Below are 19,310 nucleotides of genomic sequence, written 5' to 3'. Positions count from 1 at the left end.
AAATAATCATGGGGATACATACTTTGACGTTTCAGGGAGTCCAGCAGAAAGTTCCAGGAAGACAGACAAATAGTAGCCCCTCACCACTCCATTTCCATCCTTTAAAAGTAATGCATATTTTTAAAATGTAACACATTAATTAAGGCAATTTGTTTTATTAAAAATGGATACAAATATTCCAATTATGCTAACCATGTCCAGTGCTTCCCTGTTTGGACAATAGCGATAAATCCTTCTATCGATCTAGCGCATAGGAATACTGAATACAGCGCATAGGAAGTCTGTCCTCAATGTGACTCACATGAAAGATACATTTTTCATAGTGCAACCTATAGACCTAATCTTCTCTGACACCATCCATTTACTGGAAATAAGTAGTTATAGGTGCCTTAAGTAACCGTTAATAGGACATTCTTTCCTCTCTCCTGTCCACCTCACAAAGCTACCAATAAGAGACCCAATCCTTTCACACTACCTCAAATAAAATTACATTTATATGCAGGTGCCTCTTTTATACTTTAATTCGCACAACCCCTTTCCTTAGAAAACCTACTTACAATAGACCAATTTCTGCTCAACAAATGATAGCCAATCTCTGTTTGAAGGATTTCTTTCAGTTTTTCGCTGTGATGGAATAAATTATCAAAAGAAAAAACTACAGTAGCAGCATGGGGTTATTCTTTACATTCTCTAATTTTATATTTAATCACTACCTACTTTTCCTGTTTGTTGAATGGTAAATTTAGACGGTCATGCAGACAATCAGAATCCAGACGTTCAAAATCCTGACTCATTCCTGTGGATATTCAGCCCTTCTGTTTTGCGCCTAACACTAACCCCAATAATTTGGATCTGTAGGGATTGTGAGTGTTTGGTCAAAGGTGAAAAACAAGATCTTTTGATTTGTAATAATGCAGACATACTAGAACGTCTCTGGGGGGTTGAGAAACAGTAGGTTTACGTTTAAGGGCTCTGTGGGCTCTATCACACAGGCAGTCATCCGCGAGGTCATATATTGAAAGAAGTCCTTAAGGAAAGCTTTTAAGGAAGAGATGGGTATGGATATCGGTATGGATTTCAATAGGTTTCAGATTCTGAAGTGGTTATGCCTGGATCGATTTTCTTGGTCCTCTTGCTTTTTTAAGTAATTCTCATCATGGAGCCCACCAAGTTCCAAATCCATGCATTTTTGTGAGCGGCAGAGGTTGTCTGTTTTAAATTCTAGGGTATCCCAATGAGGCCATTTCAGTCTTGAATTCTGAAACTGCTTTGGTAAGTTCTTGGTTGAAGGCAGACTGCACACCTTCCAGTAAGATAGTCATTACAGCTTGAATTTGTGGATCAATACCAGAGTCAGCGGAATGCGGAGAAGAAGGCGAATCCAAAAGAGACCCCTGACTTTCTGTACATTTAGCCTTTTGTCCAAAAAAGTTTGTAGAGACTGTTTGGCCTATTTTGTTTTGCTGTAACATAATGGACGGCCAGGGAGGAGGGTGACTGCAAATAATACCATGTTGAGGAGGGAAGGGTTAAATAGGTAGAACTTGAAGATATGTGGAGACCAAGGTGAATAAGAGTCACATTACAGAAGCTTTGAGAGGTTAAAACGGCCCTAGTGGTAAACCAGGAGGTGGTTCTGGATCTTGAAGATGTTAGGGCAGAGTAATTGAATATGTAGGTTGGACACACCTAAATTTTCAGGTTCTCGGCGATAGGCTGCTCCAGGGCCCGCAATCTGCAGCAATACAGTCCACGGAGCTCGGCCTTTTGGTGTAGTGCTCTAACTGAGGCCGCTGCTTTGCTTGTGGTGAAGGTTGCAACCTGCAGAGGTATTAGTCAGATGACTAGGGGTAGTACAGTGAAGTGGATTTAGTGCAGGCTGTTTCCAAGATGGCGGCTGCTGCTAATGGCGGAGGGACACACACAGGGCTGCACTGCCCTCCAGGATCTCTGGAACCTCTGGAGCTGGGATAGAGGGGCATCGGAAGGAAGGGAGGATGGCTGCTTACCTCCCCGTGCAGGACACAGCCTGGGAGCAGCTCCAGATGAAGTCAGCCACCACAAATCACGTATGGAGCCTGACCGACGGACACCAGGCATAAATTGAGGCCATGGCTTCTTCCAAGTTGTAGGCTGCAACCCGCAGATAAGAGTTTTCCCTTCCCCCGGCTCCACAGCACACAAACCCCGCTGTATAGGAGGAAGATGGCCAGATCTGTTTGTCAAGCCATAGTGAAGGACAATTTTAGAGAGAAGATGCAGAAGCACTAAAGTGCAACTGTCCTCTCTCGCAGTTCGGCCACAACCCCCATTTTACATTCTATTCTTTATTTTTTAATTTATCGTTTTTCTGATTTGTAACCTTTGCTTCATCTTTTCTGTCTGGGGATTGGCTGGTCGCATCCTATAGAAGTCAATCACATAAAAAAAACATGGACTCCTATGACGTTAACTGGCACTTCAGCCTGACTGGCTGCAAACTTAATTGAAGGAAACCACAAAGCTGACCACTATTAACTTTGAGGTTTCATTTTATTAAGTTTCCGGTCTGGCTGAAGCACTGGTTCCCACCATAGGAGTCAATGTTATTTTCAACCAATCTCTGGGCCAAGCTCTCATGGACCTTGCAGGTGATTGGCTGAAGGGACACCCATTGAAGAAGTCAGTGGAATCCCCATCATTTGCATGGAGGAGCAGCATTTGTAACCCACATGCTGCTCCCCAGTCCAAGGGGTAAGGGTACTGTGTTTTTTTTTTTTTAACCACTGGATGCCTACTTTGGACCAAAGAGGACTGATCTACAAAGGTTTTAAATGGTTTGTATCCTTATTGGATATTACTGGACAAGAGAATTGATCATGTGTCAAAATAGGCAAGTGTGTGTGGCATGTATTCTAATGAAATTTTACTTTCACAGTGTGCTTGTCAGCATTTTTATTTCAGCAGGTCCTTTAATGCCCCACATGCTGATACCTGTGGTTTTACAAGTACCAGCATGCAGGGGAGGCTTGCTGGGAATTTTAGTTCCACAGCCAGACCGAATATTAAATTCTACATTTAAAAACTATCAATCCGGCCCCAACGACCCAGATGTCAGGGATAGCCCTGGGCTTCAGCTCTGGCCCTTGGGTGGCTGGTGGGCCCCTCCATTGATGCCCCTTTTTTTCATACTTACCTTGTCCCCTGGTGTTCACAGCGCCCTTTGACTTCCTCTTCAGTGGCATCTCCGGTATCAGGGGTGCATCGCAATGTACCCCTGGGACCGGAGATGCCGCTGAAGAGGATGCTGAAGGCCGCCAGGGTACACCATGGACATCGGAGGACCATCAGGGAACCAACAGGGGACCACGTAAGTATGAAAAATATATATATACTGTATTACAAAATCCGCAAAAATCCCTTCTCTAAAATGCTTGTGGTCCCAAGCATTTCGGATAAGGGATACTCAACCTGTACCTTAAACATACATTTTAACTGATTTTACTAAATTAGCCCATTAGTGGTAAAGTAAATGACCACACACAGCTTCTGTACAATATGGTGTACCGAAGGTTACCAAATGGTTGTGACCAAAGAAAAAACTATATTCAGCCATCAGCCCCACAAGCTAAGCAAATGGATCCCTTCTGGAATTAATAAAGGGCTGTTCGTGTGATTGGACAGTAATTGCAATTATCAGCTGCAATTCTGCAGTTTAGCCAGCTTTACAAACAACATTTAAAAACCAAAAATGGGAGAAGTAATACTAATGCAGCAGGTTCCTTTTATTGTGTATGCTAAAAATAAATCGGAATACAAAAAAATGGTAGTGGCGAATTAATTCCCCACTGATGGGCTACTTGGTGAAAAGTGTACACATAGTGGGCCTTATTTTGGTTCATTCTTTCTGACAAAATCCTTCTTAGATGGACAAAACCATGTGCACTGCAGGGGGGGCAGATGTAACATGTGCAGAGAGAATTAGATTTGGGTGAGTAATTTTGTTTCTGTGCAGGGAAAATACTGACTGCTTTATTTTTACACTGCAATATAGATCTCACTTTGAAGTAAAACCCCACCCAAATCTAATTCTCTCTGCACATGTTACATCTGCCCCACCTGCAGTGCACATGGTTTTGCCCATCTAAGAAGGATTTTGTCAGAAAGAATGAACCAAAATAAGGCCCTCTATGTGGTGGGTATAAGAGTAATCTGGGAAACTAATAAAATCATCAGTGATTACATCAGTGATGTAATATGTATTGCTAGTTGGTGGTTCTTAAAAATGAATGTGCAATCTGTCTGCTACAATTAATCACAATGAGGTAACTTACAGGGTACACCTTTAATCTCCAACAGAGTCCTGATACTTGTAAAGGCGGACTGTACACAGGGTCTGCTCGCTGACGTAAAGTGCTGAAGATTTAAAAAAAATAGGAAGAGTTACAGAATTGCCACCAATCCCTTGTGCTACAGCGAACACATTTTGAAATCTAGAAAATTCATTGAAAACAAAAATTTCAGTTTACCAGCTAGAGATTGCAGGTTACTCTAATGCAGTGGTAGCCAACCCTAGCCCTCGAGAGCTACAGTTCACATTTTCCAGACAACCTAGCTGCTGCAGTTGCACTCAATCACTGACACATTTTAAAAGATACACAGATGGAGCCAATTAGCTCACTTGTGATTCTGTGAGGAGACCTGCAAAACATGCACTGTTGGTAGCTCTCGAGGACTAGGGCTGGCTACCCCAGCTCTAATGACTAATGTAGCTCTAAAGCTGCAAATACACGGCCCGATGCCGGGCTGTGCATTCCTTGCTTTGAGGTGAGCGCTCCCGCTGCACCTCATCCCACAGTACAAAAAGTATGTGCTTGCTCATACTTTTTGTACTTAGTTCTCATCGCATTGCATGCACAACGCATTCACATGCAATGCAATGTGATGTGATCTGTGCTATTTAAGCCCACAACGCATGCCCGTATCAGGCCGTGTATGGGCAGCTTTAGCTGGTAGGAAAATGACATTGCTTACAGTAAGAAAGGCAGCACCAAACACGTGTTAAGTGTTGTCACACTTTGCATTCCATACCATATATAATACAAATACTTAATTGATTCTATTAGACAAGACATGCTAAAAAAAAAAAAAAAAAAAAAAAAGGACAGTCTTCATACTGTATGTAATGAACTTTAAGGCCGATTCAACATTGCACGTTGTGTCCTGAATTTGGCCCCAGCCCCGATGGCCGGGGTTTGCGCGTGTGCATTTCTTCACATTTGCAAACCCAGGCAACAAACGGCTTTGACGAGTTACACACTGCCCGGGTTGTTGGCTGTGGGGGAGGAGGGCTGGGGGTGTGCAGGGAAACTCCCACCGTTTTTATGGGAATCCCCATAAAACCGCCTGCTTGGGGCAGGTACTGTTGTCACAGCTGATGTCTTTAGCGAACAGTGACCCACTTGCGGTGTTAACTCTCTCGCTAAGCAGCGCACAATCGCTACTTCAAGGCATAAATCCACAAATTTCCACCTTTATAGAGGCTATTGTTTGATTAAAAAGCATAAAACTATATATAGAACATTCTCTGCTGTATAGACCTCGCTTTAAGGTCTCTTGAGTTATACCCCTGATGAAGTCATTTTGACGAAACGTGCTGGGTTGCTTTGAATAAAAAGACTATTGTCCTGAACGGAGTCTACGTCTCATTTTATACAAGGATTGGATGATTATATCATCTTTTAAATGACAATATATTCTTGCTGTGTTGGGTGATAGCACACTCCGATAAAATCCCCTTCTTTCCACATTGTTCCTCTGTCTCTCACTAACAGGAGCGTCTTATCAGAGGGGCTGCTTGGAGCTATAGCACATAACGGAGGCCATTTTTTGTATATACACACACACACACACACACACACATATATATATATATATACACACACACACACACACACAGTCAGATCCATAAATATTGGAACATCGACACAATTCTCATATTTTGGGCTCTACCACTACAATGGATTTAAAATGAATCAAATCAGCTTTAATTTGAGGGCATTTACGTCCAAGTCAGGTGAACAGTGTAGGAATTACAAAGTTTTCTATATGTGCCTCCTACTTTTTAAGGGACCAAAAGTAAATGGGACAATTGATTCAAAGGCTATTTCATGGACAGGTGTGGGCTATTCCCTCATTATTTCATCAATTAAGCAGGTAAAAGGTCTGCAGTTGATTCTAGGTGTGACATTTGCATTTGAAATCTGTTGCTGTCGACCCTCAATATGAGATCGGAAGAGCTGTCACTATCAGTGAAGCAAGCCAGGCTGAACGGATCAAAACAAACTCATCAAACATATAGCAAAAACATAAATTGTGGCCAAATCAACTGTTCGGAATATTGTTAAAAAACGCACTGGTGAGCTCAGCAACACCAAAAGACCCTGAAGACCATAGAAAATAACGTTGGTGGATGACAGAAGAATTACTTCCCTGGTGAAGAAAAACCCATTCACAACAGTTGGACAGATCAAGAACCCTCTCCAGGAGGTAGGTGTAAATGTATGTGTTCAAAATCAACAATCAAGAGAACACTATAGAGGCTTCATCCCAAGATTTAGAACATTGGTGAGCCCCAAAAACAGGAAGACCAGATTAGAGTTTGCCAAACATCTAAAAAAAGACTTTACAGTTCTGGAACAACATACTATGGCCAGATGAGACAAAGACCAACTTGTACCAGAGTGATGGGAAGAGAAGAAAAAGGAAAGGAACTCCTTGTGATCCAAAAAAATACCACCTCATCAATGAAGCATGGTGGTGGTAGTGGGCATGTATGGCTGCCAATGGAACTGGTTCCCTTGATTTTATTAATAATGTGACAAAAGCAGCAGGATGAATTCTGAAGTGTTATGGGCAATATTATCTGCTCATATTCAGTCAAATGCTTCACAACTCATTGGACGGCGCTTCAAAGTGCAGATGGACAATGACCCGAAGCATACTACAAAAGCAACCAAAGCATTTAAAGGAACATAAGTGGATGTTATACAATGGCCAAGTCAATCCCCTGTCCTAAATCTGATTGAGCATGCATTTCACTTCGTGATCCTCAGCAGTGCCCCGGATGGTGGTAGAAGATTGCCTGGCTTATCAATGTTGATTCTTCTGGTAACCAGCCCACTGAGTTTTTAAATCGGGGTACGAGCATTGAATCGCTTTACCTGTATACAGTAAACTACATTTACGCACTATGGAGCGCTCCTCCTGTCTATCTATATACATATATTATATCTACATATATAGATCACTAGCGATTGTCCCTGATAATGCTGCATTAGGTACACATTCTGTGTATTGTCTGAGCATTCCTTATCTGTACTTAGTTTCTTTTATTGTATTACACAGCTAAAGTGCTACCTTCTGTGGCGGTGGATGACAAATCTACTGCAGTTAGCATCTGCAAGAATGGGAAACATTAGGAACCTGCATTATCCCCTCCAGTTACTAGTGGAATTAGCATGGTTAATTACATATTCTTGCAGGTAAGAGATTTATTATTTGGAAGTTAGACACCTACAACTTTTCACCAGATTTGTTGAAATCGGATGAAAGGGCCCCAATCGTATAAGCGTATGGCCAGCTTTAGAAGGCGATTTCTATAATCATATTGTCAGCAAGTTGGAAATAGAGGCACACACATGCAATTCCCTTTTATTCTTATTCCATGGGGCTTTGAGAAATAAAAACTTCATTCCAGCAAATGGTCATTTCCAAGATCCATGTAACCAGGAAATAATTGTTCCAGCTACTCATCATAGAGGGCTCCCTCAAGAGTTGGTAAGTTTCTTTACCTAGTAAGTTATAGAAATTCTGGATTTGCCGGCTTCTAAAGCAGAAAATCCTAATATGGATTACAAGAGTCATTTGGCAGACACTGCTCGGCCAGCTTCTAAAGCAGGTAATTATTAGATGGATTACAGCAGTCATTTGGCAGTAGATGGACTGGTCAGTGTCTAAAGCAGACAATTATTAGGTAGATTACAGCAGTAGTTTGGCAGTGTTATACATATTAGCATGAAAGCCAGGTCCAGAGCTCATTCCACTCAACCATTGGAAGCTCTGAAGGAAGTAAGGAAGGGGTGGGGAACCTTTGGCCCTCCAGCTGTTTTACAATTTCTACAGCTTTGCTATTGGGCCATGCTAAAACTGTTGCAGGGCATGCTGGGATGTGCAGTTCAACAATAGCTGTAGGGTAAAATATTCCCCACCCTGCAGTAAGGTATAGAACTTCTGTTGAGAGAAATAGATGTGTACAGCAGCAACAATGATTATTTTTGTTAACTCTATTAAATGTTATAGGTTTGCATCTTGGGATGCAAGCTTTGAACAGTCAGTCATACAAATGATTTTGGCAGCGACTGTGCAAAGTATATGATAAAGAAAAGCCGATAAAGGTTAGTACACCTATCAGATTATCGTTAATATGCATGATAAAATAGTTAACGATATTTTTGTACATACAGGCTAATATGTACGCACTATATCGTTATTGACCCCCTGTCATCTTTACATGCAATAAAATAAGGGGATTTTTGTAAGAACTTACCGTTCGAATCCCTTTCTCTGATTCCATTCAGATGTAGGAGGGCCCGAAGGAGCCAGGCACCTATGCTAAAGCTTTGAGAGAGGCAGGCTCCTCCCTTCTGCATCCCAGCATTCCTCAGTTCAACTTCCAGAGAACACTAGGATACATTAACTCAATACAACACCTGAACATATTAATATGCATAATCAAGTAAACTTAACTATTATAACATGACAACACATGAAAATGCATTACTTACTGAGCGTAAGGGAGGGATCACTGTGTCACCAGGATGGAATCAGAGAAAGTGATTAGAAAGGTAAGTTCTTACAAAAACCTCATTTTCTCTTTTATCCATCCTGGTGACACAGCTCAACCATGGGACGTTCAAGAGCTGGTCCTTTGGGAAAGTACACTCAGGTTTGCAGTTCTCATCACTGCTTGCCCAAATGAAGCATCCTCTGACGCGAACTCATGGAACCTGAAAAATTTGGTAAATGTATGAAAAGAGGACCAAGTGGCAGCCCTGCATACTTGCTCTGACCGATGGACCGACACTTGCTCTACAGACCTGGTGGTATGAGCATTAATTCTGGAGGAGACTGGTATGCCAACTTTGGTATAAGCAAAAGCAATTACAGACCTTAACCAACAAGCAATGTTCTGCTTAGAAGCAAGCCAGCCCCTTTTGTGTACATCATACAAGACCAATAGTAAATTAGTTTTACAGAGCTCTTTCACTGTCCACATAAATGAGCAAAGCGCCAACCACATCCAAATTCTTTAGTCTGTCCCTATTTCTGACCTCCTCAGGAGGACTGAACATCGGAAAAATAATTTCTTGGTTTAAATGAAAGGAAGAAAGAACCTTAGGTAAAAACTTAGGCACGGTTCGCAGCACAGCCCCATCATCATGAAATATAAAAAACAGATACCTACAAGATAGTGCCCCTAACTCAGAAACACACCTTGCAGAGGCGATTGCCAACATAAGGTAAATTTCCAAGTAACAAAACCTCAAGTCAGCCGACCTCAATGGTTCAAATGGAGGTTTCTGAAGAACTGATAACACCAAGGACAAGTCCCATTGCACCACTAGTTGCTTATAAGGAGGCTTCAGCCGAGTAACTCCTTGGAAAAAGGTCTGTACCTCCAGTAACAAAGCTACCTTCTTTTGAACAAAGATAGACAAGGCCGACAATTGAACTCTCTCAAAGATTGAAGGCTTAAGCCTGAGGAGAATCCATCCTGTAAAATTCTATAAGTCTAGAAAACTTTCAACCTAGACGTGTGAACTTTCTGCCATTCACAACATCTAATGTATATTTTCCAAACCCTATAATAGTTTGCTGCAGAAACCGGTTTCCTTGCATTAATCATGGTACGCATAATAGCCTCTGAGAAACCGTTCTTCTTTAAGACAGAGGTTTCAAGAGCCAGGCCATCAAATTTAGCCGAACTAGGTCCTGATGTAAGAAGGGACCCTGTCTGAGCAGGTCTGGCCGAAGAGGAAGACGCCACAACGCTGTTGATGACCTCAGAATGTTGGATCTCCTTGGCCAATCCGGCGCTATCAGCATGACGCATACTCTTTGCGTCCTCACCCTCTTCAGAACCTGGGCAAGCATGGGAAATGGCGGTAAGACATATGCCAACCTGAAATTCCAAGGTACTGTCATGGCATCCACAAAAGGCAACGGATACCTGGTCCTCGCACAGAACCTGGGCACTCGACAATTGTGCCGGGAAGCCATCAGCTTCACTTCTGAGAGTCCCCAAAGAGCTACAATCTCCTGAAACACTTGTGGAGGTAATGCCCATTCTCCTTCCAGAAGCTCCTTTCTGCTTAGGAAATCTGCTTCCACATTCCGAATTCCCGGAATGAAAACAGCAGATAAGGCCGGAACATTGGCCTCTGCCCACTCGAATATATGAGACACTTCCATCATCGCCATCTTGTTGCGAGTGCCCCCTTGGTGATTCAGATATGCCACAGTCATGGCATTGTCTGACTGGATCCGAATGGGAGATCCCCGCAGAATCTCTTCCGCCTGCAACAGCGTCTTTCAGACTGCCCACAGTTCCAGTACATTGATCGGCAAGGACAATTATTCCCTGGACCATAGGCCCTGCAATCTCAAGTCCAGGGCCACTGCGACTAGAGTGAACGACCCAACTGGAGAGATACAACTTCTGTCTACCACAGTAAGGAATTCCTCGTTTCTGAGGTTAAGAGAACCTTCTCTGTTTTCATGGTCTTGGGATTCCCTGACCAACATACCAAGATGTTCCATTGAAACTGCTGTGAACGGAATCTGGCAAACTGAAGAGTCTCGAAAGTCGCCACCATCTTGCCCAGTAATTTCAGGGAATGCCACACTGACAGGCCGGGTGACCTCAGAATGATCCAGACTCTTTGACAGATGTACCTGGCCTTTAATTCTGGAAGAAATACACAATAAAGATGTGTATCCAGTATGACTCCCAAAAACTGAAGCCTCTGAGTGGGGCACAGCTGGGACTTTGGTAGATTTAAAATCCCCCCATGGCCCTTCAAAAATTGAATAGCCTCTGACAGATTTTGCTGCAGTTTCTCTGCTGACTCTGCTTTGAACAACAGGTCGTCCAAATACGGGATGATTACAATCCCCCGAAGTCTGAGAGCTGCTGCCATGACTGCCATAATCTTCGTGAACCCCCTTGGAGCTGTATCCAGCCCAAAGGGTAGAGCCAGAAATTGCAGATGCAAGTCGCCTATTGCGAAACTAAGTAAATACTGATGTTCTACACTTATAGGAACGTGCAAATATGAGTCTTGAATATCCATAGATGCAGTGGCGGATTCAGGGGGGGGCACCCGGGCACGTGCCCCCCCCCTGTCATTCATTTTGTAGATGAGGTCCAGAGCTTTCCAATGAGCCCAGCCCCATGTCTCTAGCCCCCCGGGAACCGGAGATATCACCTGGCAAAGCTGTAACATTTTTTTCCCCATAGGATAATATGGGACCCGTCAATTCCGACCCCCACCCGGTTCCGACGGCTGCCAGTTCCCCCCCTGGCATCACACAAGCTTGTGGTTGAAGTCATTCAATTCCAAATCGCTGGGCCTTCAATATGATACCAGGATGGTCCATATCGGTCAATCTGTTCCAGAGATATAGCATGTAAATCGATTTTTTTATTTTTGAAATGTAATTTCATGGCTGTTCATGTTCTTTGAGGGCAGATTACTCTGGAACCAAACGTTCCAGTTTCACTGGACCAAAATCATTCAAAGCCCACTCAAAAGTTCTTCAATATGATACTTGTCTCATGTAAATGGGTCAGTTAGTTCCGAAGATATAGCCGGTTAAATGAGATAACTGGTTAAAGGGGGGGGGGGGGGGGAGGGGTGGTTTTCTCTCCCCCTCACACCAGAAAATGCAGGGACTAGGCTGGTGTAAAAGGGGCCAACCTGGGAACGCATTTTTTGGTGTGAAATGGGTATTATTTCAAATAGCTGGGACCTGCAGTGCTCGGAATACAGCCAGGCTCTGCCACTGTCAGTGGCTATCACTTCTGCCTGGCGGTGGCTGTCCCCCATTTACCACGAGCATGTAATCCCACATGGCAACGAGCATGGAACCTCTGGCAATGAGCATGGAACCCTTGGCAATGAGCATGTAGATAAGCAGCACTTACTGTATGTAGCATAATTTTTAATAGGCATTATGGTGTTTGGCATAATACATAATGGACATCATGCCGTGTAACTTAACGTGCAATGGACATTATGGTGTAAATGTTTAATGCGCGCCTTTGGTGGACAATGTCCCTGTTTATGAAGCGTATTGTGAATTTTGTCTTAATCTGTGTGGCATTATGTGAATTCTGGCTCAATCCATGTGGCATTATGTGAATTTTGGCTCAATCCATGTGGCATTGTGTGAATTTTGGCTCAATCTATGTGGCATTATGTGAATTTTGGCTCAATCCATGTGGCATTATGTGAATTTTGGCTCAATCCATGTGGCATCTTATGAATTTGGCTCAATCCATGTGGCATTATGTGAATTTTGGCTCAATCCATGTGGCATTTTATGAATTTGGCTCAATCCGTGTGGCATTATGTGAATTTTGGCTCAATCCATTTGGCATTATGTGAATTTTGGCTCAATCCATTTGGCATTATGTGAATTTTGGCTCAATCCATTTGGCATTATGTGAATTTTGGCTCAATCCGTGTGTTATTATGTAAATTTTGGCTCAATCCGTGTGGCATTATGTGAATTTTGACACATTCAATGTGGCATTGTTTGAATTTTGGCTCATTCCATTTGGCATCATGTGTAAGGGGCAAGTATAATGGGGTCTAGTATTTTGTTGCATAATGTGTAGAAGTTGTATATGGTGTTGTACACTACACTCAAGGACATGCCCCCTGTTGAGTGGCCACACCCCCTTTTCCAGAGCGCACCTTCGGCGTGTGCACAACTACATCCTTCACTTTTGTTGCCATGGTGGGACTGTACTTTAAAAGCCAGAGCCTATTTTTAATCCCATTGCCACCCTCTCTCTGCCGCTCTCTTAGCATTTCCACTGGCACCACTAACACTGGCCCTCCCCCACCTAAACCCTCTTTCATCATGGTGCCCCCTCTGTCATTTTATCCTGGATCCGCCCCTGCATAGATGCTAGGAATTCCCCCGGCTCCAGGCTACGGAGAACTGTTCTCAAGGATTTCATTCTGAAATGATCCACCATAAGTGGAGGTTCAGAGACTTCAAGTTTAGAATTGGTCTGAATGAGTTGTCCGGTTTGGGCACTAAAAAAAGTATGGAGTAAAACCCTTTCTTCCTTTCCTCCCACGGTACCGGAACCACCACGCCCTTTTCCAAGAGAGACCTTTCTTAGGTGTGCCTCCCTGGGTAAAGGTGTAGGTAGAAACCTCTTCGGAGGAACGCCATTCAGCTTGATCCTGTAACCCTGGGAAACCACATTGAGAACCAAAGGATACTGGCCTGATAAGGGCCAAGCATCCCGGTACTTCAAGAGGTGACACCCCCCCCCCTTCTGATCACAGACTGGGGAGCCTCCAGTGTGTCATGCAGAGGGCTTCTCCTCACCCTTGGAAGCCTGCTTTTTTGCAAAAGGCATCAAAATGGGATTTGGGAGCTTTTCCTTTCCCAGCAACAAATCTTCCTCTCTAAAGGAGGGCCAAAAGGATGAACGAAAAACAAGCAGCAAACCTGGAGGAACCCTGTTTGGCTGCTGTCGTAGGACTTCTTGGATTCATTGTCGGTATCCCATGCTTTTAGTCACAAGGCTCTCCTTGCGGTCACTGAAATGGCCGACACCTTTGAAGCCATTTTGACTCCCTCTTCACCAGCCTCACACGTGTATTCCGCTGCCACCTTCATCTTTTCAGCTGAGGCAAAGGCTTCTGAATCTGGCTGCAGTAAAGCATACGGGTTATTTGCCCACCCCATCATGGCCTTGGAAACCCATGCTGACGCAATAATGGGCCTAAGCATAAAACCAACACCTTCAAAGACAGCTTTCAAACAACCCTCTAACTTTTTATCAACAGGGTCCTTAAAAGCAGCACCCCCTTGCACAGACAAAGCAGTTACCTAAGACAGCCTAGCAACCGAGGCATCTACCAGTGGGACCTTTTCCCACAACTTAACATGTTCTTCAGTCATGGGGTACAGGCTCAAAAACCTTTTAGGCATAAGGAGTCTCTTAACAGGCATTTTCCACGCCCCTCCCAGCAATTCCTGCATGCCTTCATCTGAAGGAAATGTGACTGCATCTCTGCGCTGCCTTTTGAACACTCCCTGCTGTGGAGCCACAGACAAAATGTAAAGATTGTTTTACAGCCAAAATTAAATCTTCAATACCAGGGACAACAGATTCTTCCATCTCTTCCCTTGGGTCCCATGAAATGTCTGCCACACACTCTCCTTCCTCCTCCCCTGAATCTACATTTGGGATAGGAGGGGTGGAAAAAGGATGCCTGGGAGAAACCTCAAAATCCTTAGTAAACTGCTCCATAAAGGCATTAAACTTGTGTATACCCTGAGCAGTGTCCTGCATTACCTGTAAAAATGCAGGGTCCCCCTGTGAGGGAGGAATGGAGCCAACAGAATGTTGAAAGGAAGACAAAGGCCTGGGAGATCAATAAATCATCTCTCTGCCAGTCACAGATTTTTCCCAGAGCAGATGTCCACGCAGGCTCTGGTTGCTCAGCCCTCTGGGCTTGTGCTCCACTGGGCACAGACTCACATACAGGACAAATATCCCCATGGTCCATCTGTTCAGGTGTTAATTTAAGCCCGCAAAATTTGCAGTTTATTAACATGGCCGACACTCCCTCCCCCAACATAGCAGAAGGACACCTTTCTGTCATGATTAAATCAGAGTGCACTAAGTCAGGCGTTTGTACTAAGCCAATATATATCAGTGTACTTATCTGTCTGCTGTATGACCCTCTGTGGTCACCAGGGGTGGAATTTCCCCCCCCCCTCCCCAGAAAAGAGTCTCTCTGCACACAAAGAGCTGACAGGACGCACTTCTGTCAGCCCATGCTGCGCGGTCAGTGTGAGGAAACTTCCCCAGGAAGCCTCACACTGTGCCTGCACTAACTAAGATGTAATATGAATAAAAAAACAAACACCCTAGCTACTCTATCTCCTGGCTGCCGCAGCAGCCCTTCAGCATAGCACCCACTCCGGTGGGCACCTAAAATTAACTGAGGAATGCTGGGATGCAGAAGGGAGGAGCCCGTTTCTCTCAAAGCTTTAGCATAGGTGCCTGGCTCCTTCGGACCCTCCTACATCCCATGGTTGAGCTGTGTCACCAGGATGGATGAAAATGAAACAGACTATATCATCAGCATGCTTCTGGATGTGGTCACTGAGCTGTATCATTTGAGGTGTATGTACTATATAGTTGTCCAGGAGTTCCAGGCAATTCAAAGGAATAGCTAGCGATATTGTACCATAATTAGCACAGGCTGCTAATGAGTGCCAAGCTGCTCACTTCATATGCAATAAGGATCCCACATTACCAGTGTACCAGATTGACTGGTAAGTACAAATATCTATATTTCCCCCATCTAAGTGTACAAATACACTTGTTAGTAGCTTTATCCAAGTGTGTGCACATATATAAATCGTGTATCTAATTCTGTAACTATTCTGTGACGATCGACACTACAGAAGTTGAGGACAGCCTGAAATATTGGCATGCAGTAGGCTCTTTGAGTACTTGCCATATACAGATTAATGGAGTGCCATAGTTGGATTTCATAGGAGTTATGCATAGCATTAATATTACCATAAACTATGTACAGTGATTTAGGGCCTCATACAGAGCTAAGTGCAGTTGAGAAAACAGACCTTTTGAGTGATCATCAGCAAGATGTTCATGTGCAGCCCATGAGACATCCTCACTGTGCACACATAAACCAATGTGTGCAAAGGCGTACACTGTTGCATATGAAGGCTTCCGTGACCCATGGGTGGCTTCAGGGTGACAAATTCATAGCAAAAAAAAGGAGGTGTTATCTACATGTGGCAGCCAGAGTGACTTTCTTAAGGAAGTTACGTGGGTGACTGTGGCAAACGAGCAGCTTAAAGGGGTTGTAATTGATGGGGCACCAATGGTGGACAAATCATATCCACCAGGGTTTGCTCAGTCTATTGCACAGAAGTACACAGGAAGAAGTACCAAGTGAATTTGTCAACATAAGGTGTGAAAATTGGAAAGAAAACATTGTTATTCATCAGAAGGATCTGTAATATAATCTCTTTTTACACAACATTTATTATTTGCATTTATATAACAAAGGTGCTCACCTGGCATTTTAAGCAGATCTCTCAGATGTTGGCACTCAAAAGGATTAAACTAACATTTACTTAATTCGTGCTTGAGAATATTTTAGTATTGATGTGATGAATACATTTTTTTATCATTTGTGAAGCTATTCAATGTATTTCAGATTTATTTCGGATTCAGTTAAGTCAACTGAATGGTTAATCTGCTAGACTATTTGACTAAAAGACTATACAATGGGCAACTGGTGCAGAGGCATATGGTCGTATAAATCTCCAAGTTTTGGTATAGCAAAAAATGAATTTTCCCTACAATTCCACATGTTACCTGGTACAAAAACACAGTAAGCTATACTGCAATATTCCATACATTAAGCAAAATGCACATTATTCTAAATCAAGGAACAGGTTTGCAAAAAAATTAAATATGTGCTACAGAGGGGATGCGGTCATCTATTAGAATGAACTTAGGTCTACAATCATTAGGTCGACCCCACTAGGTCGACTGGCAGGAATGTCGACCTGACTTAAGTTCGACATGGGCCAAGGTCGACATGACTTAAGGTCGAATTTGCATAAAGGTCGACATGAGGAAGGTCGACTGGTCATAAGGTCGACATGGGTTTTTCACTGTTTTTTGAGCCGACATGTGCCGACAGGCGGTATTTCATGCCCTACCATCCACTAGGGCGTGGTGGGAGAATAAAATAGTGTGCCGAGCGCAGCGTGGCACCGTGCCCGAAGCATAGCGAGCGATGCGAGGGTCCGATTCTCATTGCCAACTGTGTCCATGTCGACTGTGTCGACATTCGGATCAAAAAAACAGTGAAAAACACATGTCGACCTTATGACCAGTCGACCTTCCTCATGTCGACCTTTATGCAAATTCGACCTTAAGTCATGTCGACCTTGGCCCATGTCGACCTTAAGTCAGGTCGACCTTCCTGCCAGTCGACCTAGTGGGGTCGACCTAATGACTGTAGACCTAAATGCAGTCTGACGAATGATCCCATTCCCTACAGAGTCACTTACACGCTTAGAAATTTAAATTTTGCTAATAAAACATTAATACAATACAATAGTTAAAACACATTACCTGAAGTTTTCCAAAACAAATGTAGTTGAATCATAGGAAGGGACTAGCTCACTGTAACAGAAAAAAATGATATGTAGATACATGAACTTACAATAATAAAGTGACAACAAACGCATCTTAATAATCACGGTTGCATTTTATCAATACATTGCGCCCACCGTACACAATAAATGATCCGTTGTATCCATTGTATGTGTAGCATTACATTTTGCAATGTAACAACAACGCATGTAAGTTACACCATGTCTCAGTGGACGTACGCCCCATCCAATAGGGCTGCCAGGAACTATCTGATGCTACGCAATGGTAGTGCAGATTGGTCAATATGTGGTATAATGAGCACACAGTTTAAGACTACAAATGAAAACTTATTTAAAAACTAAAAAAATACAAAATGTATAAGGATTGGACCAACACATTTAGTGCCGTTGACGTGAAACTATGGAACAATGACTACACAGAGGAACCTCGGATATCACTCAAAAGAACATACAAAATAATGATTTATGTAATTTTGAGACGTGTTATTTAAAAAAGGTGGGATATATTTAAGACTATTTTGCAAATCATAATAGAACTCGTCAAGTGAGTGTGCAACTATAAGTTCCAGCAAATCGTAAAAGTAATTAACTGAATGAAGTGCGTCTGCCAAGGCTTGTTGGACGTGTGAAGCTACAAACAGTATAAAAGGTCAGGAGCTAGGGAGCACTGCAAAAAAGTGCACAAAAGTAGGGTTTGGGTTAGGCGGAGGGAAGGGAGAATAAATGTTACAGTTCTTACCAAAATGTGTCAGTATTTTGACAGTGAGGATAGCGCTGTCGGCATCCTGACTGTCAGGATGACGTACCCAACAATTTTGAAATACATCTACAATAATTGTTATGATGATACTTTAAGAAAGTTCGTGGCAAGGTAAAGGAAAAGAAAGTACCCCTACCTACACATGGAATAAAGCTACCTTTACGGTTCCTAAGTGTCATTAGAGTCTTGGAGCATGCAAATCCTTACTGAAAAATAAGAAAATTGCTGCCTAGCAGTACAGATTCAAAAAGTCATTGTGTTCTTCTAACACTGAAAAAGCATGTGGAAAACCAGTATTCGGTTTCAATGTTTTTTAACATTTCCACAGCTAACCAAGCTCTAGAAGGAAAATAACTAGAGTGCATTACTAAAATCATGACTGACCACAATAATGGAGTATATGAACTATTCCAGTTTGGTACCTCGTGAAATCTGGTGGGACAGGGGTGGTAACAAAAGAAGCCATAGGCTTCCTGTGGACCTGCTGAAACATCATTAGAATTTCTGGGCTCTTAGAGATAAGCTCACTCTTACTGCAAGATCGAAGCTGTGAACAGAGGGGAAAAAAAAACACAATTACAGATTATCAATGACTTTAAACATAAAAAATCATCACATGACCCAAGGTAACCTCAATCTATGTTGATAAGACAACAATTATTATTCCACACTATATGAAGCTGCAGAAAATGTGCAGCACCATACAGAGGGGAAGAGGCGCCTATAACAAAGTCATAGTAATAGGCAAATAACAGATACCCAGTGTCATGTCCCACGGAGAGATTATATATACATATACACACATATATATATATATATATACATATATATATATATATATATATATATATATATATATATATATATACACATACATACATACATACATACATATACACACACACATACACACACACATATATATAGTGTAAGCTGTTAAATTACTGTCAAGTTACTATTGCAAAGCTTTCCATCTTGTGAAATAGGTCACTTGAGTCCCTGTAGCTGGGTTCTAATGTTATTAGTGGAC

At 42.8% G+C, this 19,310-nt stretch overlaps 1 protein-coding gene across 3 annotated transcripts in view; it reads right to left on the bottom strand.

The window, feature by feature from the left end:
- TRIM37 (tripartite motif containing 37) overlaps positions 1–19,310 on the bottom strand; it is a 147,689-nt gene that overhangs the window by 69,657 nt on the left and 58,722 nt on the right. For all 3 annotated transcript variants that reach the window (XM_083173962.1, XM_083173963.1, XM_083173964.1), the window contains exons 9-12: positions 18,703–18,827; positions 17,480–17,530; positions 4,314–4,395; positions 23–99 (exon numbers count right to left, since the gene is read on the bottom strand). In XM_083173962.1, the coding sequence (XP_083030088.1) occupies positions 23–99; positions 4,314–4,395; positions 17,480–17,530; positions 18,703–18,827 (335 nt within the window). The remainder of the gene's footprint in view (positions 1–22; positions 100–4,313; positions 4,396–17,479; positions 17,531–18,702; positions 18,828–19,310) is intronic.

The sequence above is a fragment of the Crinia signifera genome, chromosome 2, assembly GCF_055691185.1.
Source record: "Crinia signifera chromosome 2, ASM5569118v1, whole genome shotgun sequence".
Classification (NCBI taxonomy): domain Eukaryota; kingdom Metazoa; phylum Chordata; class Amphibia; order Anura; family Myobatrachidae; genus Crinia; species Crinia signifera.
Note: the sequence above shows the minus strand (reverse complement) of the source record. Positions and strands in the feature narration are given on the sequence as shown.